Genomic DNA, 26,598 nt, shown 5'->3' with positions numbered 1-26,598 from the left:
AACACTTCTCAGATATTTCCTTTCCACTCACTCCCCTCCCCCTTAAAATAATTAATGGCATTCCATACCACTCTGCCTTTATGTAGGAAGTCATGCCTGTTCTGGGAATTGCACACCAGATAATAATAACTATAATTTATATAACACTTGAAAGTTTGCAAAGCACCTTTATTTACATTATTTCACTCAATCATAACAACCTTGTGAAGGTGTTGCTATTATTATTCCCATTTTGTCAATGGGGAAATTGAGGCTGAAAGGAGTGGAAATGACTTGAAAAGAATACATAGCTCATAAGTATCTGGAGCAGGATTTGAACTTGAGTCAATCCTGGCTCCAAGCTATCTCAAATGGCAGTAAAATTTGACTTTGGGAAGGAAAACTGAACAGCCTGCTTCTCTGCCTCCTCCCTATGTGTGTGGAGAGGTTAACAGATCTTCATACCGTGAAAAGAGGCCCCCAAAGACTTTCATCCTCAGGAGGCCCTATATAGTTTCTGGCTGTTGTTTGTTCAGTCATGTCTGACTCTTTGAGACTCCATTTGGGGTTTTCTTGGCAAAGATACCGGGAGGTTTACCATTTCCTTTTTCAGCCCATTTTTACAGATGAGGAAACTGAGGCAAGCAGAGTAAGTGATTGGGCCAGCATCGCACAGCTACTGTGTCTGAGGCCAGATTTGAACTCATGAAGATGAGTTTTCCTGACTGCCGCTCCAGCACTCTACCCACTGAGCCGTGTAGCTTGCCCCTTATCTGGAGCTGAATACAAGTCAAAGTGTCAGGAGGGGAGAAGAGGGGAGATGAGTGTAAGATCATCTCCCTTCCCTGTCACAACCCCCAGGCCCAAAACATCCTTTTCCTCAAAAGAAGGGATTCGGGTTTGCAGATGCAACAGCCCCATCTTGTGACACAATGTGTTAAGTAGAGAACCAGCTCTCTTCCGAAACCTCTATAGCAGAAACCCTACTTCAGCTAAATTGGAGGGGAGACGTTTTTCTCAGGCCTACATACAGGTACCTCAAATGACTTAGTTCCTTTGAATACCAGGATTTTGAAAAGGGTCTGGCCAGGATCAAGGGATGAGTCACTTCCCTCTTAGTTTGTTTGGTGCCATTTGATACCCATACACTGAGCTCCAGTCTAGAGAAAAAGATTTATAGTAATTGGAAACCCAGATCCATCTTCTCAACCAAGTTGTTCAGCCCAGCCAGATAACTTCCAGGCCCTTTGGGACATCAAAACTTTAATCATGTTTTTAATTCCATAGTTGAATTTCTTTCACTATTTGCTCATATTCCTTCCCTTTCTTTCTTTTAAAAGTCCATTCTAACAAATGCCATTATTGAAGATCTGTTTGAAAAGACCTAAGCAGGTCAGAATTATTTTGTTGTTGTTGGTCAATCATTTTCAGTCATGTCTGACTCTTCATGATCCCATATGGAGTTTTCTTAGCAAAGATACTAGAGTGGTTTGCTATTTCTTTCCCCAGCTCATTTTACAGATGAGGAAACTGAAGCAAACAGGGTTAAATGACTTACCCAGGGTCACACAGCTAATAAATATCTGAGGTCAGATGTGAACACAGGAAGTGCCAGGCTTGGCACTCTATCTGCTGAGCCATCTAGCTGCCCTAGGTCTAAATTGTAGATGATTCTAAATAGTGTGGAGTTGCTAATATTGTAGAAGAAAAAAATAAACTTCCAAATAACCCTGAAAAATATGGTAAATGTGCCCAAAACAAGAATGATATTTACTAGAAGCAAGCATAAATTAGGACATAAGGATAAAATTAACAACTAAACATTTCAAAAATCCGGAGGATCTTGGGGAAGGCTATGGGAAAATACAACAGAAAAAGACTTGCAGGTGATAAGCTGAATATGAGGTAGCAAGGTAGTACTGTTAGTAAAAAGAGACAGCTAATACGATAACAGAATTATTATGGGGACTAGTCTCTTTCTGTGTCTGTGTGTGTGTGTGTGTGCGTATGTATGTGTATACATATATATATATATAGTCAATGAAATCATTTTTTCAAGATATTGTGTAATAGTAGACTTTTATTACAATGCTACAGGCACTGATGTGCTGAAAAAAATTTTAACAATCAACTCTCCAAAAAAATTCACAATATACTTTTATGTTTAATCTACATTATTAATATTTTCTCCATAACTTTCATAGGTCTATACAATCAATAAAACAATAAATCAAGCCTTGATTTGTAGCATTTCCAATTTTTGAAGTATAAATGTTTATACTGAAGATTTAATAATCAGCTTTTCAGAACTGGTTTTAGCTGACTCCTGCATATCCCTGTGTCTAGCTGGTTTTCATCACAGAAATTTGAAGAGGATATAAAAAATAGCAACGTTGGGAGTAACTGAAATAAAGAAAGATCTCCCCAGGTCATTTAGTATAAATGAGAGAGAGCTGAGAGGTGGTGTTACATAGTGGGCAACGCTGTCCTTAAAGCCAGGAAAATCTGGGTTCAAATCTTGTCTGTGGCATATACTGGCTTTGTGACTCTAGGTAAATCACAACCTCTCAATATCCTTAGAAAATCTCAATCTCTATGGTGCAGGTATAGGGAACTTCCTCATCCTAGAGTTTCCTGTAACAGTGAATTTCATGTCCGTTTCCTGTCCTAAGAAACAGCTAAGTGGTGAGATTGCTTTCAAGTATATGATGTGTTGTTATAAAAGAGGTTGGAAATTGTTCTTTGAAGAATAGTTTTGACCAATCAAAGAAGAGAAAATTAGAGCAGGATAGACCATCTAACTTTAGGTAAATCATTCAGCTTCTTGAGGGAGTTAGACTAGATTATTTCTAAATCCCTCGACTAGGAGTCTGAAAGCCTGGGTTTTTAGGAAAGAAGGAAATAAGCATTTATTAAGCACTATGTGCCAGGCTCTGTGCTAATGGTATTAAATTTTTTTGTTAGCTTATTTGACCTTCACAACATTCCAGGGAGGTAGGTACTATTATTATCCCCACTCTACAACTGAGGAAACTGAGGCAGATAGAGATTTAAGTGACTTGCCCAGGGTTATACATCTAGTAAATGTTTGAGGTTGGATTTGAACTCAAGTCTTCCCAACTCTAGGCCCAGGGCTCTATCTGTTGTGTCACATAGCTAGCTGTCTTCAACTATGTTTCCCAGTACCATGACTTTAGATAAACAAAAGAATATGAGTTTTGGAATCCAATGACCTGAGTCTGAATCCCAGCTCTGCTAATAACTACATGTGTGGCCTTGAGTAAACTCACCATCTTTAGGCTCCAGTTTCCTCATCCATACAATCAAGAGGTTCTCCTGAATAGTCTCTAAGATTCCTTTTCAGCTCTGGATCCTATGATATCATAATTCATTTCACCTCTCTTAGTCTCACTTTCCTCCTCTCTAGTATAAAGTGCTACATTAGATCATCATTATGCCTTTTCCAGCTCTAAAGGTCTTTGCCCCTTCCAAAATAAAAAGGAACAACCCATTTGCACAGAGCTGACGAAAATGCTTTAGGCCACCTGGTTATTGGAAGGGAACACAAAAAACTGTGTAGCAACTCTCAAAGAGTCAGGTTTTAGGTTGAATGAATCAATATTTAAGACCAAGGTCAAGAAATGTCTGTGAGTCTCAGTGGACAGCAAGCTCAATATGAATCAGAAGTGTAATATTAATAAAGCATACAACTTTATAATAAGCTCTTGCAAAAACAATATTAATAAAAGAACCTTCAGAACAACATGTATCATTCCCCAAATGATAAATGGTTAAAGGATATGAACAGGCAGTTTTTTGGTTAAGAAATCAAAACTATATATGGTCATATAAAAAAATGCTCTAAATCATTATTGATTAGAAAAATGCAAATTAAAATAACTTTGAGATATCATCTTGTACTTATCAAATTTGCTAAAATGATAGAAGGGGAAAATGAACAAGTGTTGGGGGGGATATTAATACACTGTTAGTGGAATTGTGAACTGATCCAACCATTTTGGAAAATAATCAGGAATTATACCCAAAGAGTTATAAAACTGTATATCCTTTGACCTAGCAATGCCACTATTAGGTCTGATTCCCAAGGTGATCAGGGGAAAAGGAAAAGAACCTATCTGTTCTAAAATATTTATAGCAGCTCTCATTGTGGCAAAGAATTGGAAATTGAAGGGATGCCCATCAATTGGAGAATGGCTAGACAAGTTGTGGTATATGATTGTGATGAATACTACTGTGCTATAAGAAATGATGAACAGATTGATTTCAGAAAAGCATGGAAAGACTTGCAAGAAATAATGAAAAGTGAAGTGAGCAGAACCAAGAGAACATTGTATATAGTAACAGAAATATTATTTGAAGATTAATTGTGAACAACCAAGTTATTCTGAGTACAACAAATACTCAAATCAACTATAAAGGACCTCTGAAGGAAGATGCTTTCCATCTCGAGAAAAAGAACTTATAAATAGAAGTACACGTAGTATGGTTTTACAATTATCTATAAATTTGCATCAAATGGTGGCCTTCTCTATTGCAGGGTGGGGAGGGAGACAGTTCTGAACTTAAAATATAACAAAAATGTGTCCACATTCTTAAACAATGCAAGAAGGGCTTTTAAGTTCCCAATTTACCCATGGTGGGAGAATTGGCATCAGGCATGACTTCACAGACAAGATGTCATTGGATTTTTTTGCGGGAGGGGGGGGATAGGTATGGTAGGAATGAAGCTCATGAAGATGGGAAAAGAGGGTATTACAGGCATAGGTGTGTAGTCGAATTTGCCTGAAGTCAGTAAGTGAGTCAATCAACAAACATTTATTAAGTGCCTGCCTTGTGCCAAAAATTGGACTAAGTGCTGGGAATACAAAGAAAGGCAAAAGACAGCCCCTGCCCTCAAGGAGCTCTTAATCTAATGGAGGAGACAACACAAAAAACTATAGACAAACAAGACAAAGACAATAAATCAGAGGTAATTAAAGGAATTAGCATAAAAGAGGATCAGGAAAGGCTTCTAGAAGAAGGTGGGACTTTAACTGAGATTTGAAGGAAACAAAAGAAGCCAATCAAGGGTGGGGGAACCTGGGGCCCTTTAGATCCTCAAGTGCGGCGCTTTGACTGAATTCAAACTTGGAGGCAGCAGGTTCCTCACCCCTGAGTTAGGAGATGAAGATGAGGAGGTTAGTATGGTAGGCATGAAGGACAGAAAATAAAAATGCCTAGAGTCAGGAGAAACAACATCTAGTGCAAGAAATAGCACTGGATTACAGAGTTGTTTGTTGTTGTTTGTCCTACATTTTCTTCCTTTTTAAAAATTTTTTTTTTGTTTTCAATTCACAGAACAAAGCAAGCATTTCCATAACACAGTACAATAAAAAAAAAAGATGATTGCACATGAAAATGCAATTTGCCATCTCCAACTTGCTATTCCTTCCAAATATATAACAAAGTTATTATGTAAATTTTCCCCCTTTTTTTTATTCGCTCCCCCCTCCCACCCCTAGAGATGGCTACCATTAGATACAAATAGGCATACATATATAAACTTATTCTACACATACTTCTATTTATCAGTTCTTTCTCTGGATGTAGATAGTGTCTTTCTTCACATCTTTTATTTTTAATTTGTGTATTTATAGTAGTCAGAATGACAGTCACTCAAAATTATTCTTAAAATAATTTTGTTGTTACTGTGTACAATATTCTACTGGTTCTGCTCACTTCACTCTTCATCATTTTGTGCAAATCTTTTCATGCCCTTCTAAGATTATTGAGCTCATCATTTCTTTTAACACAGTAGCATTACATCACAACTTGTTCAGCTATTCCCCAATTGATGGGGATCCCTGCAATTTCTAGTTCTTTGCCACCACAAAGAGAACCACTATGAACATCCCATTCATATTCAGTTATAGTTACTATTTGTGAATTTCCCTCCATCTTAATTTTACTCACTATTTTTTTCTCAACCTCTCTTTTTACCCTTTCCCTGTTGCCTTATCATCTCCCCCACCCTCCCACCTCCTCACTTCACCCACCCCTTCAAGAGTCCCCCATCCTGTCTCCCACCCCCAATCTCAATCCAAACACCCCTCCAAAGTGCCTCACATACTCTCCCCCCACCTTCCCAAATCCCAATCTATGCACCCCTCTAAAAATCTCTTTCCCACCTGGTCTCCCAGTTTTCTCACCTCTCTACATGTTCAGAAGACTTCTTCACCTTTCCAGATGTATCCATTGTTTCCTCTCCAACCCATATGAAAGTAGGGTTTCAGCATTACCAATCCTCCACCTCCACCTGGGTCCCCTGTATTAGTTCTTTCTTTCATGCCCTATTTTATTGCTCCCTTTTACCTTTTCCTACCTAATTTTGTTTTTTAGAATCATCCCCATAATATACAACTCAGCCCCAACCTTTCTTTCAAACTACTTTAGTAATGATGACAGTTTTAAAAATACTGATAACATTTTCATATATATACATAATAAATAAACAGTGTGACTTCAATGAGTACCTTATAATTAGTCTTTAATGTTTTCCTTATATTTCTTCTGGATCTTTTATATTGAATTTTTCATTGAGTTCTGATCTTTTTGTTACAAATACCTAAAAGTCTTTCAGTTCATCAAATATACATTTTTGAAAATTCAAGATTATACTCAAATTTGTTGGGTAAGTTATTCTTGGACACAACCCCAGCTCTTTTGCTTTTCAAAATATAATGTTCCAAGACCTATGGTCTTTTATAGTAAAAACTGTTAGGTCTTGTGAAATCTTGACTGTATTTCCATAGTATTCAGATTGTTTTTTTTCTTGTTGCTTATGTTTTCTCCTTAACCTGGTAATTTTGAAACTTGGCAAGATAGTTGTATCAGTTTTCTTCCTGGGATCACTTTCAGGTGATGAATGGCAGATCTCTTGTTATAGAAGTTCAGGGCAATTTTCCTTAATAATTTTTTGTAATGTACCCAGATTACTTTTTTTTTAATCTTAACTTTCAGATAGTCTGACAATTCTTATATTGTCTCTCCTCTATCTGTTCTCTAGATCAGTTGTTTTTCTAATGAGATGTTTCAGATTCTCTTCTATTTTTTCCTTAGTTTTATTATTTTTTGGCATTTTATAATGTCATTCTATTCCTCTTAATTGAATAAGCAAAAGAAAAAACACCTGACCATAGATTTACTTTGGTGTAAAAGAAGATCTGGGTTCATATCTAGAGGAAGATAGTGAGGTAAAAAAACAAAAAAACAAAAAAAAAAACCATTCCCAATTCCAATTCTAGTTTTCAAGGAGTTTTCTTCCTTAAGATTTTGGATCTCTCTTTTCCAATTGGTTAACTTTCTTTTCATAATTTTCTTGGATTACTTTTATTTTTTCCCCTAATTTTCCTTCAATCTCTCTTATTTGATTTTTGAATTTTTTTTAAGTTCTTCCAAGGACTCTTTGGGCTTGTGACTTGTGACCACTTGATGTTATTCTCTGGGGGTAGGGGTGGCTTTTTTTTTTTTATCAAAGTTCAGTGGCAAGACAAAGTCAAGATGACTGGCCCAGGATGCAGTGGGAGATTCTTGGCTTTTCTAAATTAAGGTCTTCCAAGGCCTAGCAACTATTTTGCAGTTTAGGGTGACAGATTTAGGGTTGGATGGGTCCTTAGAAGCTGTCTAGTTCAATCCCTATGATTTGTAGATGAGGAAAATGAGGCCCAGAGAGCTTAATGACTTGCCCAAGGTCACTCAAGTAGTAAGTGACAGAAGCAAGATCTGAATCCAGACTCTCTGAGTCCAAAGCCAATACCCTTTCCACTGTATAGCTCACAGTCTTAGAGAATTTCCTGGGTTAGTGAGAGGTTCAATAACTTGCCCAGGATCACCTAACCAAAATATACCAGAGGCGGGACCTGAACTCAAGTATACCTGCCTCTAAAGCCAACTCTCTTTCTCCTACACTATGGGCATATAATAAGTGCTTAATAAATGCTTCTTAAATTGACACCATGGATTTTTTTAAACACAGGAAATGAGAGACTATGGAAAGAATAAAAGAATTTCCTTCTCTAGAAGTCTTTAAAAGTAGCTAGCCAGAAAGATGACTACTTTTGCATGCAGGCAATAAGATGGACTAAAGAAATGATACCTCAAGGTCTTGTCAATCCCAAGGGCTCCATGAATATTTTCTGCAACTGTGATCAACAGTCCTGCCCTCCCTCCCCCAAGTGAAACCACACAGGTTTTATTTTTGACTGCTCAGCGTCAAACCACATGCTCACTCATTTTTCAGCCTCTTTGGAGTGATAATAGCTGAACTTCCCTATTTACCCAGGCCTGATAGGAGTCTCATGTTCCAAGAGGTTTTTGTCAAAGTGATGCTTCATGGGAGCTGTGGTTTTTTGAAGTTTCAGGAGGGGCCTTTTGCTGGAAGCCTCTCTGGGAGGATCACAGAGAACCTTTTTCCAAGCTCTGAAATATCTGGATTACAGAGTACATGGGAGTGGGAGGTGTAAGAAGACTGAAAAGGTTGGAAAGGACCAGATTAGGGAAAGCTTTAAAAGCCAGAGGATTTTTGATCCTAGAGGCAATAGGGAGCAATCAGAATTGATTAAATATAGAAGTGAAATGGTCAGACATGCTTTAGGAGGATTAGTTTGAGAGCTGCATGGAGGATGAACTGGAGGGGGGAGATACTTGAGGCAGGGAAAACAACCTATGGGGCATTGTAATAGTCCAGGGGTGAGGTGATAAGGGCCCTGCACCAAGATACTGGCAATGTCAGAGAAGAGAAGGGGGTGTATATAAAAGATAATGTTTGCTGTTCAGTCATTTCAGTTGTGTCCAACTCTTTGTGGTCCCATTTGGGATTTTCTTGGCAAAGATATTGGAATGGTTTGTCATTTCATCCTCCAGTTCATTTTACAGATGAAAGATATTATGAGATTAGAAATGACAGTATTTGGCAACTGATTAGATATAGGATGTGTGAGAGAGTGAGAAGTTGCGGATGACACCCAGGTTGTGAATCCAAGTAACTGGGAAGACGGTGCATAGAGTTTGGTGGTGGTGGTGGGAATAATTTGAGATAATAGTCATGATAATCATAATCATAATAATTATAGCTAAGATTTATATAGTGCTTTAGGGTTTGCAAAAAATGTACGTGTTATCTCATTTTGATCTTCACAACAGTCCTGTGATGTTGATGTTATTATTATTCTTATTTTACAGATAAGAAAACTGAACCTGAGAGAGGTTAAGTGAGACTTTTTTAGAGTCATACAACTAGGAAGTATATGAAGAAGGATTTGAACTGGAAAGGTAGGATGGTGACAGATGTGGAGTAACTGGAATGCCAGGCAGAGGCTTCTGAACTTAACTTAGGACAGAGCCAATGGAACCATGTGAGGAGAAAAAGGTATAACCAGATTTCACATGTATATATATAATATTTAGGCTGGTTTGGAGAAGGAAAATCAACAGGAAAGTCTATGAGGAGGCTATTATAATGGCACAGGTAGGTAAATGAAGGTCTGTCCTAGGGTGGTAGCATTGAAAAAAAGAGCATTGGGTATAAGAGTTATTGCAGAGATGGAATCAACAGTACTTGGTAATTGACTGGTTATGCAAGAAGAGAGGAAGGAAGAGTCAGAGATGACTTCAAGGTTACAAACGTAGGAAACAGCAGATTTGTTATACCATAGACAGAAACTGTGAAGAGAAAAAAAAGTAGGAGCAGGGTGAAGGGACATATTAAGTCTTATTATTAACATGTTGAGTTTTATGTTTTTGTGAGATATTGAAGAGAAGATGTTGTGGAGGCAGTTGCCTTCCCTCACTACTAACATGTGACATAAGTTTCTGAAAACTTCATTCAGTGTTCTCATTATCTATTACCTGATGTGGGAGAAGGGCTCAAAGATGTGAATACTTCTGAGGATTATGGCTTACAAATATCATTGTTCATTCTCTGAGGTCAACTGGGAGAATGTGTTTCCTTGGATAAAGTAAAAAAGTTCAGACCCTCAGCTGAACCATTCACAGACATCTTTGGTCTCAGCCCACTTCCTCTCTGGGTTGTCAGAGCATCTGTTGGATTCTGCAGCAGGTAGGTATCTGATCTCTTGTTTGTTGAGGTTTTTATACAGCTTTCCTCATCACGCTTCTCACTGTGGCCATCTCTCAGAGCACAGAAATACACTGAGGAGTCCCCCAGTTGTGAGGCAGAGATCATGAGACTGATAGAGTTGCTTGCTTTCTGGAAGTTCACAGAATATCGGTCCTCATTTGCATTCTGTTGGCTGTAAGAATCCTGACGTATAAGGAAAATCATCTCCCCACTAGGAAGCTGCTTGTACCAGAACAAATAATAATTAGTGTCACCAGTGGAGTAAGTGCAGTTGAGAATCACAGCCTTCCCCTCCTGTACATATATCACTGGTGGGGTTTGAGTGACGCTTGGTGCCATGCCCGGTTCTGTGAAGAGGTAGCAAAAACAAGGCTGAAGAAATGGCTAACATGATTCAAAGCATTAGCAGACAACCACCATGCAAAAGCAACAGCAATCTAATATCTATCCCTCCTTCCCTCTCACTGGCACACAGCCCTTCGATATGCCCAACTAACTTTCCATCCCTTCAGTCCCCTAGACCCAAGCAGTGACTCAGTTCCCCACTTGCTAACTGTTCTTACCAAGGCAGGTGAAGGCTATGAGTGCCCACAGCAGGTTGGAGAGTGACATGCTACTGATCCTTCCCTAAGTGTGATGTGATTTGTTCTGTACTGAAGCCTGAGGCATAGTCCTGCTCAGAGTGTCAATTAAGGCTTCTATTTGTGCTGCCCCAGAACAGGAAATAGAGTGAGAGGTTGGCAGCCAATCATAACTCACCTTTGCTCATTTATCTATTCCTACCCCACCCCCCTTCTCTTTCTCATCAAGATACAAGCCTCTGACTGCACTTTTAATTGAAATAGAAAAGAAGAGTTGTCCAAACCTGACTTTGTCCTTGGTATGAAAGAAGGAAGAGTGAGGAGAAAGCTGTCAAGGGCTTTTAAATGACAAAGATTCAATCCAATGACTGAGGTGACAGAAGGGGACACAAAATAAGCCCAGATACAAGTGCAGGAAGAAGGCACCTTGGGATCACTTTGCTCGATGATTTGGCTCGATGACTTTTCTTTTTAGAAAATGTATTTTGTTATTCACCATCATAATGAAAGATTGCTCCAAATCACTGATAATTAAAAAAATGCAGATCAAAATGACTCACATGTAGCAAATTGCAAAAATGATAAAATATATAAAATAATTAATATTGAAGGCGTTGTGGAAAGACAAATACACTAATATACTCTGGAGGAATTGTAAATTGGTCCCATATGCTGGAAAACCAATTGGAATAATTCTAAGAGAGTGACTCAAATGTCTATACTCATTGACCCAGAAATCCTTACACTAAATATATAGCTCAAGGAGATAAAAAAACAGAAAGGTTTTGTACATTCCAAAATAATCATAGCTGTACTTTGTGTGGGGGGAGGAGGGGTGTAGCAAAGAACTAGAAATAAAGTTGATATTCTCCATCTAGGGAATGATTAATCAAATTGTGGTACACAAATGTAATGGAATAATACTATCTATATGAAAAGATGAATATGAGGAATATAGATAATTGTGAGAAGACTCATATTATCTGATGAAGAGTGAGGTAAGCAGACCCAGGAGAGTGATGTACCCAATGGCTAGCTTACATAAACAGGAAGAACAGAAAAACAAAACCAACTACTATTTAACTATAATTACCATGCTTGCCCTGAGAAGAGTAGGGGGAAAATGTACTCCCCTGCCTTGAATTCAGAGATGGAGGGCTATGAATGTGAGATGTTGTATATACTATGTGACATTGTCAGTATTGGTTGTTCTTGCAGAAATACTTTTTAAAAACCTCTTTCTTTCTTCATTCTTTTGTTTAATGAGCAGCAGAGGGAGGAAGGAATATGTCTGAAAATTAATATGATACAAAAATAAAAAGTGTCAATTTTTACAAAGTGTTAAATAAAAAAGGATACCATTTGGAATAATAGTTAGTAGCCCTAGATTATCTTTGATAAAGGGAACCAGCAGAATACCAGGTGACAGCTACTAATTGCCCTGTTGATACTAGGCAAACTTGGATTGAGCTAATTGAAGAGCACTAGACTCAGAATATCCTGGATTCACATTCCAATTATTTGTTAGCTGAGTTCCTCTTCTTAATTCAAATGAACCTCTTTGAACCACATTTTATAAAATAGACACTCTGTACTGTTTATATCATAGGGCTGTTTTGAGGATTATGTATCTAAAATTGTTTTATTAGACAGGTTATTAGCACCTTTCTTAAGAGTCTGACAGAGGTTCTTAGTTTCATTCATGTTTTTCAGTTAGGGAGCAAAGGACAGGAATTATTTCTCCCATTGTACAGACAGGTAAATGAAAACATTCCAAACATATTACCCAGCATTACATAGGAAGTCAGGGTGATTTTTTCACTGGAATTTCTCATCTTTATGTTAGTGAGCTTCCATTGATCTGGCTAAGACTCATCACATAGGAGTGGTTTCAAAGTAGATTACCGCCCCCCCAAAAAATAAGAATGGTGGGTTGGTGAGGAAAAGAGATTCACTTCAAAATTACCTTGTAATGTAGAAAGCTATGAAGGGTCTTAAAATTATCTTTCTTCCTGTTTATTTTCTTCTTTTAAAAATTCTACAGACACCAAGTTTTTTATGAGATCCAACCTTTACCAGGGAGGGAAGTTGATATCTAAAGAAATGCTTGACTAATTGCAAAAGATAGTTCAATTTGCTCTATTAAGTCTTTTTTCTACTTCTTTGGTTTCTTGTCATTCTCATAATCTTCATGAGAACCACTAGGCCAGTTAGAGAAAGCTAACTTCCCCATCCCCTTTACCCCTTTAGCCTTCTGGAGTGTATCCTCCACGGCATTCTGTTCCATTTCCTAAAACTGTTTAGCTCAAGTCCCAGCTGATGCTGTTGGATCACTAATAAGGTTCTCTGGGGTTTCTCCATTCTTCCTTCCTGCCTGGGCTTACCAAGGACTCAATTCTGGGGCCTGGAATGGTGACCAGAAAATGAGGCAAAGGACATATACTTTGTCCTAATTCTTGGGCTGCTCAGGCTGATTTAGCTAATGAGAAGGGAAGGGAAAGAGGGAGGGAGAGAGGGAGGGAGGAATGAGGGAGGGAGGAAAGAAGGAAGGAAGGAAGGAAGGAAGGAAGGAAGGAAGGAAGGAAGGAATGAGTTGCACTGTCCAACTAGAACTGGCTTGGGTCCCCAGTGGGGCAGCTCAGACTACTCACAAGTTGTTGTTTGTCCTTCATTCTAGAAGAGTACCATGACAATCAGGAAGATGAAGCCATGACTTGTAAGTGAATTAGATTTAAGTGAGGCAGGGCCTCACTTTCTCCTCCAGAGCCATCTGGGACTAGTGGCAAGATATAGATCAGAATGACTGGAGATGCCCCCCTTCCCTCTCAAGGAGATAGACATGAATCGTGGAAGTGTTTGTATAAGCAATCCAAAGTTGGGTAGTTAGTATGGGATAGAGTTTTTTTTATGTTTTTAGCATGTTAGCCATACCCTTTAGTGCTATGACATCTTAAATTTACCATTGCTACAGGAACAAATAAGAACCAGAACAAGAACATGGAGACATGGCTAACTGGTAATAAGGAGAAAAGATGATAGAGGAGATTTTTTTCCCTCATGGTCTGGTTTATAACACTTTTTTTTTCAATTGACCTCTAATCCCCTCCCCACCTCCTCCTCCTCCTCCTCCTCCTCCTCCATTTATGTCTCGGGAGCTTCTGGCTTAAACACTATTTATTATTTTTTACACTAACCTAACACCCACATTCAGGCTTGCAACATGTGCTCATATCCACATGGTGGACAGGTAGAAGACAGGACAAGTCATCCTCTCCCCACACCTCATGAAAAGAGGCTGAAAACAGTATTGACATGATACATAGATGAGAGAAAAGAGGGCCTGAAAGTAGGAGTCATTTATTTAAATATCCATTGAGTCATCATCTCTTTTTTGACCAATAAAGAAAATGGCTAATAAGATAATGCATCATCTCAAATTGCAAGAGCCTTTCATCACTAATTGCAGAAGCTAGTGTTGTAGTACTGAGTCATTGGAATGATCAGGTCATCTTTAGCATGTCCCAATTCTGAGCTAGTACATGTGATTGGCCAGATCAGAAGGGGACACTCTGTGAATGCTCTATTCCACCCATGTTTCATATGTGTGCGTGTGTATACATATATATGTACACACACATATATAAATATAAAGCAGAAAGAGACAGAGTGAGAGACAGAGACAAAGATAGAGAGCCAGCAAAAGAGAAACAGAGAGACAGAGAAAGAGAAGATTTGGATCTATAATTTCATTTGTATAGAGAACTCCCAGAAGAGGAAACTCCTACTACTACTAATGCAAACTGGTACCTTCTCTACAATTTAGAAAGTTATGTTAAGTGTTGAGAGGTTAATTGACTTGCTGAGGGCCACACAGCTAGTATATGTTAGGTCAGGACATGAACTCAAGTCTTTCTGGCCCTAAGACCAGCTCTTCAAAAACCACTCCACTACACATATATCAGTGTCCTGGTCAGTCTCAAGCATGAGCAATCATGTTGACCTCCTTGTGCTCCTTAAGCTAACTAAAGAGAAGGTGTTGGTATGCCATTTCAACTTCCCTTTTTTCACAGGTCTTGCTTTCCTTCTTTACATATTGTCAATGAGGAAGAAAAAGACAATTTTTAGGGATTTTTTTCTCATTGATTATAGCCTCCTCTATTTCCACATCTAGTAACTTAGACACATCATTATTAAAAATATTGGATTTTCCACTGCTAAGGTATAAACACTATCCAAAAGTCAAGTCAATAAAAATTAGCCCTGATTTCATTGAACCCTGATTTCCCAAGGAAACACATTTAACTTGTTAACATTCACAGCATTGATGACCAATATATATGGAGTTAGGGGATTGGGATGGTAATTATTTTTCTTTTAGCACTAGAAAGGACCTAACAGCTCAGCCAGTCCAGTTCCCTTATTCTATTCTATTCTTTGTAATGTTTTACTGATGTATTTTTGGTAACAACAATCTCCCCTAGTTTGAACTCTTACTTTTGATAAAAAAATGAAAAATAATGAAGTGAAAACATCCAAAACAGAAATCATCTCAGACAATGTAAACATTTTTCCATCCTGCTAGTTCCATACCTTTATGCTTGAGTGTGGAAATAATTTTTTAAACTTAGGTCTTCATTAAATTCTCCATTATTCAGTTTTACTTCCTTTCGGGGATCCTTTCATTTACATTGTTGTAATCATCATGCATATTGTTCTTTTGAATCTGTTTATTTCATTCTGCATCAGTTAAGATGAATTTTTCCATGTTTTTCTGAACCTACATTCGTTGCTGTTACTATACAGTATAATATTTAATCAATTTAAAATACTACCTTTCACAGCCATTCTTGAATTCATTGGTACCTATTTTATTTCCAATTCTTTATTATGACATAATATGTTGCTACATATATTCTGATATAATTTGGACTTTTGTTTTTGTCTTTTAATGCATTGTGAGTTTATTCTCAGTAGTAGGATTGTTGAGTCAAAGGATATGATAGTCTAATCACATTTCTTCCATAATTGCACATTGAAATCCAGAGCATTTGAATCACTTCCCATCTCTGCTAACAGTTCATCAATGTGTCCATTTTCTCACAGTCCCTCCAAGATTGATTCTTCTCATCTTTCTTTTTCATATTTGTCAATTTGCATTTGAAACTTCAGAGTTGTTTTAATTTGAAGGATTGGACTGTTAAGAGGAATATGTAGCCAGTCTAGACTAATGTGGGAAAAAATGTGGGATTCTAGAATCCTACACAAAAAAATTAGGGATGTTATAAAGGAGATGAGCTTGGTGTTTTGGATAGTTGAAGTAGGCTATGAATGGTGCTTTAGAAGGAAAACTTGATGAGGTTTTCAGAAGACAACTAGGGTACATATATTTTCTAGAAATGTGGAGTGTTGAAGAAGCTATAGTGATGGAGAAAATTAATTGATTCTATTATTTCATGGATCATAGGGCCATAGTGAGCTTAGAAACCAACTAGTCCAACCCTTTTCATTTTACAGATAAGAAAACAGATTCTTAGGGAGGTTAAGGGACTTTCCCCAAGGTAACACACATAGTAAGGATCAGAGGTGGCATTTGAATTTAAGTTCTTTGACTCCAGGGTCAGGAAGTGCTCTTTCTATTCAGCCACACTGCCTACATTATTTATTAATGGACAGTAGAAATTTATTGGATATGAAGTTATTATAATAAGATTCAGAAAGACAGAATCTGCTGCAAGAGTGGAGTAGGAGGTAAACGGAAAGGAGAACATGAAAGAAATAGAAGGAGCTTATGGGGAAGTTTTTTCTCCCTGTTTGTCCCTCTGATTTAATTATTTCCCAAAGGTCAGAACTAACTTAGAAACTATTTTTTAAAAGCCAGGCAGCATGAGAAATCATAAACAATAAACAACAAGGGACTTTTAGGAGTTGCCTGACATTCAGTTCATGAAATTGTGTTTCATTTCCAGGGGAAGCTGAATTCCCTATGAAAACATCAAAGATAGTATGAAAGAAAAAAAATCTGGTGTAAAAAAATCCCTCTTTTTCTTTTTAAGTCCTAAGGGAATGACTAATAAAAGAGCTATTCACTTTGGATAAAGAAAATAAAGTTCTGAGTTTCATGTTTCTTTTAAGAAATCCTTTGGATTTACTAAAAATCCAAAGACAAGGAGCATGAGGGCAACCTTACAAAGGACTCCAGTGGTCTCTTCTTGCTGGTGTTTTATGAACAAGTATAGAAGAGAATAAAGACATAGAGGAAACAAATGGTGGTCCTGGGGAATGAAGGACGGAATTTTGGGAACACTAACATGTGAAAAAGGACACTAGTTGTTGAATGGAAGAGTTTTTTTTTTTTTTTGCAGGAAATGATAGGGAAGGTCTCATTTAATGTATTATATTCCACCATGAAGGGGACATGAAGTATGGTATATTAAGAAAAGCACTGTATGGGAACTAGACAGGTCTCGGTTCTTTTACCCATTTTGCTACTACTATTTCTAATTTCCACATATATAAGGTTTTCATGTTTAATGGGTTTGTTTGGGGAAAGAATAAAACTCCTCCCAGGGCTGCTCAGAGTCAGGATCACTACTGTGCTTCTTAGCGTTTGTATTCAGCTCCCCCTGCAGTCCTCATCACTATGTCATTCAGAACAGAGTAATGAGGAGTTACTGAAGCTTCTGGAACAAGGCAGGGATAGGGTTAGAACAGTACTTTAGGAACATCTGTTTAGCATCTTTGTGGAGACTTGATTGGAGAGGAAAGGGGTGGGAAGCAGGGAGTCCAATTAAGAGGCAATTGATGAGGACCTGAAAATGGTGCGACTGAGTCAGTTAAGAGAAAGGGAAGGATATGAGTGATGGGGGCCACTGATGATGTGGGAGAGAGATGAGGAGGAATGAAGGGTTGCTGATGACTCTGAGTCTTTGAATATGGATGATGAGAGGGATGGTAGTACCCTGGACAGAAACAGGGAAGGTAGAAAAAAGTATTGATTTGGAGGGTCCTGAGAGGGTGTAGGGAGAGAGAGAGTGAATCCTGTTTTCGACATACTTAGTTTGAGATTCTTATAGCACATACAGGTGGAGATGTTAAGCTGGCAGTTGGTGATGAAGACTTAGAGTAGGGAGAGAAATTAGGGCTGGATAGGTAGTTTTGGGATGCATTTGTTTAGAGATACTAATCATGCATATGGGGATCGATGAAAGGGCAAGATACTGAGAAGGAATGATCAGATACTGCCTAAGGGCATCTTTGTAGGTTATGTTTATAATTCATTTCTCGATATCTGTACTTTCCAGAAACATTCTCTTCCTTCAAAGCCAAAGTCAGGCCCTATCTCCTCTGTGAAGTTTTCCTCAATGCCTCCAACTAAACATGTTTTCTTTATAGTGTAATGAAGAGTATAATGAGAAAGGGGTGGGGTGGGGATGGACACTGAGTCCTATCCCAGTGAGTATACTCAGGTTACTTCTAATGCAATCATCCATAGAAGACCCTTGAAGAGACTGGGAGGCTGCTTTTAGGAAAGTCATGATGATATATTATGAAAGCGCCTTGTAAGGACTTTATAGCATGCATAGGTATTCTCTAATGAGTTTTGATATGTTAACCACATGGTGAGAAGGAACATTTTTTATCAGCTTGGGGTGCATTCAAAAAACATTATTTGATATATTCCTCAACTCTTGGTTTGACCCCTTATCTTCATGTGATTTCTTTGTTGCTGACAGAGTTTGGTAAGAGCCAATTCTATAAAGAGAGAGGCCTCTGACCCAGCCTATGTGTGGTCCATGAATGGGCCTTGGCATTTGCTCTTTTATTTTAGGTAAAAGAAGTTGAAAACTACAACTTTGTGAGTTTCAAAAGGTCAAGAGAGTGGACAACCTGAAAACCAGGAGTCCAGGAGCTGAGTTCATTTCAGGTTTGTAGCCAACTGAGCATCAATGCCCTGAGTGAGGATTTGACCTAGTCCTGTGGAAACTGAGATGAAGACACACAAAAGCAATGCCGCATTTAGACATGAAGCTGGTGGTACCAATGCTATGTAGAAATAGTATTAAGTACTAACACACTCTCTCCAGAGATCATAGTTCCGTAAGGGAGAATGTGACTCCCAGGTGCATGTGGAATATTTGTACTATTTTCTTGCTATATATTCAAAGTACATATCCTTTTGTAAAAACTAATTGATGCTAATTGTTTAAATGGAACCTGAGCACTAGTCAATTGTATCTAGCAGTAGGGGGGAAACACTGAATTGAGGATAGAGCCAATATCCTTAGAGAAGAGACATACCAAGTCCTCTTTGGTACCCCTGGGAATGAGTGTGGAGATGCAGTTTGGCAGACTCTGGCATAAAGAACCTGGAGCATAATTGCTACAAACAGTATGGTGGACTTGGGAGTCATGAAAACCTAGATTCAAATCATAGCTTGGCTACTGAGCAGTAATGTGATCTTGGTCAAGTTGCTTAGCTGACTCATTTTGCACATCTGTAAAATGAGGGGACTGGAGAAAATGACCTATAAGGTTCTTTCAAGCTCAGATTATCTGATCTTTCCTCAGATTTCCCCAGAGAATTTTGTCAATGACTTTGTGTTACTCCCACCCCATTCTAAGATGTACTATACTCATCTGTGTATGTGTTGTAAACCCTTTGAGTAGGATATGAGTGTTTCTAGAGTAGCTGCTGTGGCATTTGGTTTTTATCTTTGCATCCCGAAAAACTAGTGAGCTGATATAATAATAGAACTTTGCTGATTGGAACAGTATGGGTTACAAACAAGTGCGATTCTCTGCAGTTTGGGCCTTTGGCCATAAGGGGGCAACAATGAGTAAGCATTCAACTTGCTACTTGGACCTAGTCCATCAAATAGGAGACACAAGAAGAGGGTCAAGACAGATAACTTCTCTTTAAGGCCTTGGTATGCTTCTTGGATGCCAACAGTTTCCTTCCTGTTTGCACTCCTCAGGACTGATCTGTGGGAGGGTGCCTGAAACTCACCAGTATCTGAGGGAGCTAGGTGGTTCAGCCAATAGAGTACCACTGACCCGAGTTCAAATCTGCCCTCAAATCACTTACTAGTTGTATGACTCTATGAAAGTCATTTAACCTCTGCCTCTTTCAGTTTTCTTATCTGTAAAGTAGGGAGCATAATAGTACCTCCTCTCCCCCTCCATAAGGATCAAAGTAGATAATATTTGTAAAGCGCTTAGTGCAGTGCCTGATACATAGTAGGCATTTAATAAATGTTTGTTCCCTTCTCCTTCTCCTTCTATTCTTTCTTATTCAATTTTTTTAGGAATTGTTTCTTTGTCTTTATGATATTGGAGTCACTGAACTCTTAGATCATTACCAGACCTGTAGCCCTGCAGAGTTCAACAAGGCCCAGAAAACTACTCATCCCCAACTAGAAACATTTTGATCAAGGCAGGAAACTGTGATCTTGAATACAAGAATAACAATTCTTTATTTCATTATTTTTTTGATGAGGCAATGGGGTTAAGGACTTGCCCAGGGTCACACAGCTAGTGAGTGTTATGTGTCTGAGGCTGGATTTGAACTCAGGCCCTCCTGACTCCAAGGCTGGAGCTCTATCCACTGCACCACCTAGCTGCCCCCTCTTTATTTCATTTTTTTAAAAAATATTATTTTATTTTATGGGCAGCGAGGTAGCACTGTAGATTGAGAACTGGACGCCAGGAAGACACAAGTTCAAATCCTGCCTCAGACACTTCCTAGCTGCATGACCCTGGACAAATCATTTAATCTCTCTGAGCTTGTTTTCTAAATTGTAAAATGGAGATAATGATACCAGACCTCAAAGAGTTATTGTGAGGATGCAGAAAGATGTCATTTAAAGTGCTAAAACACTCTATAAATACTAGTTTTTGCTATTGGTTTATTTTGTTTTTATATCACATTGATTTCTGAATATATCCTTTTCTATTCTTCTACCAAGTGATCTTTCCCATGTAATAAAGACTGAATAATAAAGAGAATAAAAGCACCAATACATGAACCGTCTTACAATATGTACAATATTTCATACCCATATTCCCCTACTTCTATAATGAAGACAGAAAAATGTATTATCCCAACTGTTCTTGGCCCCAGTCTTGATCATCATAATTATATAATATTCAATGTAGGGATATTTTTTCTGCTTTCTGTTTACATTGTTGTAGTCATTGCAGTTCTGTTTACTTCACTTTATAGCAATCTCTAATGATTTAATGATAATAATTTATACAAATAAACAATAATATAATTATTAAAGTTAAAAACTAAAATAATAATAATCTAATAATTTGCGCCTAATCTCTAATCAATCTTGTGCTTTCTTGAATTTGTTGGTGACTGCACAGCCCTGTCTCACTTAAATCCAATTTACTTTCATGTCAAGGCATTACCTCCCTGATCTCATGAGTCCTCTTCGAGATCAAAGAACAAAACAACAGCAGCAGCAGCAGCATTTCCTATGGCTCAGCAATATTTCTTTGCATCCATAGACTACAATTTGTTCAGCCTTTCTTCTTTCAATGGATATCTACTTTGTTACCAATTTTTATTATTTTGTTGCATATAAGCTCTTTCTATTTTGGACCTGCTTTGGACACATGCCTTGCACTGTTGTCTCTGACTCAAAGGATAAAGGTAATTTAGGCCCTTTAAGAAAAAAAATATAAAAATAAATGAATGTAAGCATCCTTTTGCCTTTCCCTCTTCCCTCTAAAAAGCCCTGAGCATTGGATCCATGCATCCATCTTCCTGCCTGTGCAACCCCTGAGTCCCCGAATGATTGTCTGCTCATTTGGGGGATTATTGCTGCTAAGACAGATGTAAATGGTTCTTGTCCACAGCAGCCTAGGGAATGACAAGTTGGCAGCCTTTCCCCTATATTAAAGGATTGTTCCTTTGCTCTGAAGCCCAGGGCTCTTTGTGTCTGACAGGGATGATGTGGAGGCTCTGCTGCTCCCTCAGAAGAATAAACAGAATTTCCATGCCATTAATTCAAACTCCTATTCATATAGGCTAAAGCCGACCAGCAGACGTGTTTGTGATAGTATCACCCTCATTTGGCATCTGTAACTCAGGTACTCTATGAGGTCCTTTTTTGGTTTGGGGATTTCCTTTTGGCTCATATTGGATGACCCCAGTGGTGCCTTATAGAGGCCTCTCATCTAGATAATTGCTCTGCTTTACATCTATTATTTTGTTAGAGGATATCTATAAGATTATATTTTAGCCTTTCATCCTAATGTATCTAGAAATGGGGCCCCTTGACTCAAGTCTCTCCCCAACTCACTCCCTAATTCATTCTCCATTCAGCTGCTAAAGTGATTTTCCTAAAGTGCAGATCTGAGCATGTCATCTTTTCCTCCTACATTCGATTAATTCTTCATGTGGTTTAGTTGTTTCAGTTGTGTCTGACTCTTCACGACCCTTTTTGGGGTTTTCTTGACAAAGATACCGGAGTGGTTTGCCATTTCCTTCTCCAGCTCATTTTACAGATGAGGAAACTGAGACAAACAGAGTTAAGTGACTTGCTGAAGGCCACACAGCTACTAAGTGTCTAAAGTCAGATGTGAACTCAGAATGTAAGTCTTCCTAGCTCCAGGACCAGCACTCTATCCACTGTGCCACCTAACTAAAATGAAGCAGGCAGAGGTTAAGTGATTTACCTAAGGTCACATAGCTAATACGTGACTGAGGCCAAATCTGAATTTGAGTCTTCCTCACTCTAAGTCTAATGCTCCATCCAATGCAACATTTAGCTGCCTCCTGATATGGAGGAAGGAAATCTAGAGAGGAATAGGTCCAGTGAAGGTCTATAAATCTCAAAAGTCAACCCAATGAAAAGATCTGGAGGAGTCTGCTGTGTTTGTGTCTGCCTTCTGCCAAACCAAACTATTTGAACCCAGCCACCACAATCAGTAGGCATTTAGCTTCTTTTAGTATTTTACTATATGACTTTATCTATTACACGATCATCCTTTGGCTAGACAGGGGACTGTGGGAGCGTTTTTCCTAGAATGCCAACAGTTTTCTTTTCATACTCTACCACTGTGCTCACCTAAAGTCTCCTCTTTCCAACCTACTTCCGCTCTGGGGCTTAATAATGGCTCTTCTCTGACCTGCTTTAATGGGGGTGCAGGTGAGGGTAAGTGTCTCTTGTTGATCTTTGAAGTTTTTGTACAGCTTTTTCCATCAATTAATGCACTGTGAGAACGCCTGAGGCCACAGAAATACATCCCTGAGTCTTCTAGCCGTGAGGACGAGATGGTGAGGCTGATGGATTTGGCTTCTTTGTGGAAGTTCACAGAATATCGACCTCTTCTTACACTACTGGTTTGAGAACTCTGAAGAAGGATGTAAATAAGCTTCCCATTAGGAGATTGTCTGTACCAGTACAAATAATAATATGGATCACTGGTAGTATACACACACTCCAGGGTCACAGCTTCCGTCTCCTGAATAGAAGCTGCTGGTGGACTCTGGGTGACTGTTTGGGCTGTGCTCCATCCTGTGTAAGAAAACAAAAAGAACAGGGCTCATCCCTTGATATGCCTCATGGGAGATGATCACAGATAGACCAAATTTAGGTTAGGATCCTGGAAATGAGCAGAAGGAATCATAATGTTCTCCCTGTTCCTCCAACTGCCTGTACCAGTCCAAAGCCTATGACCCCCGCCAAACAGTCACTCATCTCCCCAGTCCCTGGATCCTTGTGAGGTGGCTTGGTTGCCATATCTTAGTTCTTACCCAGGCAGATGAAGGCTGTGATAGACCAAAGCAGGCTGGGGAGCAGCATACTGGCAGTTCTTCCCCTGTGGGAATCTCTCCTGGTCTTCTCTGAAGCTTGGGGTTAAGCCGTGTTCCATTTATGTGACAGGTTCTGATGCAGACTCACTGGAGATGAATGATGTGGCTGACACAGAACAGGATGTGTGGTTTCTGTGGGAGGCAGATTGGCAACTGTTCATGCTTCTTTACTGCAAGGTTTTTGTAAGCCGTTTTCATTCAAAGCATTCCTACAGAAGTCCCCAGGAGCATCTCCTGGTAACATTGAATGCAATTCGCTTTGAGGAGGCTTCTCTCAGCCCAGTTACACTTATTTTCGAGATGACTTGGGTTAGTCTCTCCATCTCTCTAGGCAAAATAGTAACTAGGTCTTGGCAACTCTTTGCACCTATTGTTTATTTTTTTTTTAAATTCCAAACACTTACCCACTAGCACCAAACTCAAAAATATTTAGCAATTGGTTCTGTTTTCTTTAGCTTTCTTCAGTTTTTACCCATGAATTGTATTTTCCTCTCAGATGTGTATATTGGAAGTGTCAGCCAAGGTATTCAGAAAGTACATGGTTTGTGATTTAGTTGAAACAGAATTCTTGCCCTTTTGACAAGGATGAATTTGCTTGCTTTGGCTGGGCATGTTGAGGAGAATGAAAGGGTCACTTTTTCATTCTCATTTTCAACAGCTCAAAGATGTGTAACTAGCCTTCCATTCAAGGTTTGCAATATGGATACAGTTAAAATAATTCACTTGGGTCTCAATATTTAGAGATCTGTGATGATGTGTGTTTGGGTGTCTCTTATCTAGCTATCTGATCACAAGTTCAATTTAATTCAACAAACATTGTATTTGTTTGTTTTTAGGCAATTGGGGTTAAGTGACTTGCCCAGGGTCACACAGCTAGTAAGTGTCAAATGTTTGAGCTGAGGCCGGATTTGAACTCAGGTCCTCCTGACTTCAGGGGCAGTGCTCTATCCACTTCACCACCTAGCTGCCCTCAACAAACATTTTAAAACCACTCCCCATGTTAGGTGGTGGGGGTGATACAATGTTTAGATAAGATGTTTTCCCCTGTTCTAATAGAGTTTAGAGGTGAGTAATTGGATTCGTCTTATGCACAAACTACTGTAATACAGACTAGGGAGCTTGTGGAAGGTTTTATTGAATAGGTGACATTTGAGTCAGAATTTAAAGGACAGGTAGGAATTCATTAGGTGAAACAGGACTCCGGGGAGGAGGAGTACAAGCAAATATATGGCAAGAGGCACCAAGTCAGGGGAATGAGGGTCAAGAGTAGGAAATAGTTCAGGTTGCCTGGAGTGTAGAATAAATAGAGGATATTTGAGACCAAGTTTAAAACACTATGTGCTGCCAACTTGTATTAGCTCTTTAACACCATGAAAAGGAGCTAGAATTTTACTTGATAGGCAAAAGGAAATGACTAAATGCTTTTAAGCAGGAGTGACAATGGCAGATCTAGGTATAATTAAGGTAGTTTTAACATGTGTGAAGGATAGATTGGAGAGAGGAAGAAGTGGAGGTTCAAAGCACTTGAAAGTTATTGCACTAATCCACGAAGCATGGAACTAGAGATATTCTAGGGTTGTGCCAGGAGGAGTAGGAGACATATTGAGGAACTAGAATTGGTAGAGCTATTGGAGATTAGGGGCAGCTAGGTGGTACAGTGGATAGAGTGTCAACCTTGGAGTCAGGAGCACTTGCATTCATTCATTCAGTCATTCTTTACTTCATATCTATTTATTCGTCTATATTCTCTCTGTCTCACTCTCTCTGTCTCTCTCTCTCTGTCTCTGTCTCTCTGTCTCTCTTTGTCTCTCTTTGTCTCTCTGTCTCTCTCTGTCTCTCTGTCTGTCTCTTTCTGTCTCTCTCTCATCTATCTGAGACCTGATCTCCCTACTTTGCTCAGGCTGGGAGTACAAAGACTACTCATGGTCAAATACTGATTGGTATGGAAGTTTAACCGGCTCTGTTTTTCTGAACTGGGCCACTTTCCCCCTCTTTAGACAGCCTGGTGGACCTTTACACCGAGGGGCTCACCATATTAATGTTGGACTTGGGTCAGACACTTGAATGATTTTAGCTCCACTGTAATTCAAGACTCCCAATCTCAAACTCCCAGCCTCAGCCTCACCAGAACCTGGGACTACAGAAGTGTCACCCCACCCCCTGCCTTATTTTGAATTTAAGGCATATTTTAATGTTTTAGATGATTTCATTTACATGTTGGGGGGCTTGACTGGGTGGATATGTGTTTGTGTTTGTGTTGTGTTTGAATCATGAGATTCTTGAGAGTAGGACAAAATGTTTTTGTTTTTCTTTTGCGGATCTCCACAGGCACTGCTGAAGGGTCTGTAATTTGCCATACTAATGGAATCACAGATACTGGTTTTAAAATGCACATGCAATCAAGGTAGCTTAGCACAGTGAATAGAGAGTTGGCCTCCAAACCAGTAAGATATGGGTTTATGTTTCTTCTCCAGAAACCTAGACTTTAACATTTGGGTTGGGGGATAGTGTGAAAAAGAAGGCTTAAAAATAATGGAGATACATTCTTTTGATTTATAAAAATTATTCTCAGAAACACATCCTAATACAGGTCAAGTTTCATATATGGTCTTCTGGAAATGAGGAAAAACTTCGTCTTTTAGGGCAAAAGTTCAGCTGTGAAGAGCTGTCAGCATTGTGAGAGTTTAGGGTGATAGTTTTGATCTGATGGGAGAAAGTGGAACTGTTCAATTATAGAGGCAACCAACTGGACCTGGGAGAAGATGAAAGTTGTACTTCTGTTAGCTTACATATATTGTATCTTTCTATCAATTTGTGAATTAACACTGCACATGCTTTGAGACTTGTCTACTTTGCAGAATCTTAAATACCAAAGCTTCCACATCATCTGAACAGAAGTTTAGAAGAGAATCAAAAGGTTACTAAAACATATCTGGCTTCTTTATGTCAAGAGAGATACCTTGGCACAAGATAATGAATTCATGTTGGATTTCTGGTGAATTTTGCACAGTAATAAAGAGCCATCTTGAAATTTGGAGATTCTTTTATTTCTCTTTTATGGACAAAACTTT

At 38.8% G+C, this 26,598-nt stretch overlaps 1 protein-coding gene and 1 gene segment (V, D, J or C); both read right to left on the bottom strand.

The window, feature by feature from the left end:
• The window catches only part of LOC114028696, a 468,075-nt gene extending 457,295 nt beyond the window's left edge, over positions 1-10,780 (bottom strand). The window contains exons 1-2 of the mRNA XM_027842976.1: positions 10,681-10,780; positions 10,167-10,464 (exon numbers count right to left, since the gene is read on the bottom strand). Of these exons, the coding sequence (XP_027698777.1) occupies positions 10,167-10,464; positions 10,681-10,729 (347 nt within the window). The 5' untranslated portion in view covers positions 10,730-10,780. The remainder of the gene's footprint in view (positions 1-10,166; positions 10,465-10,680) is intronic.
• An 11,695-nt stretch (positions 10,781-22,475) lies between these two features.
• Positions 22,476-23,620, bottom strand: LOC114028700. The segment is given in 2 exon segments: positions 22,476-23,228; positions 23,468-23,620. Coding segments are annotated over 2 exon segments (522 nt in total).
• Between the last annotated feature and the right edge of the window lie 2,978 nt (positions 23,621-26,598).

Source organism: Vombatus ursinus, unplaced genomic scaffold (genome assembly GCF_900497805.2).
Source record: "Vombatus ursinus unplaced genomic scaffold, bare-nosed wombat genome assembly UNPS02014894.1, whole genome shotgun sequence".
In the NCBI taxonomy this organism is placed as follows: Eukaryota; Metazoa; Chordata; class Mammalia; order Diprotodontia; family Vombatidae; genus Vombatus; species Vombatus ursinus.
The sequence above is the reverse complement of the archived record's forward strand: the minus strand, read 5'-3'. Positions and strand labels throughout refer to the sequence as shown.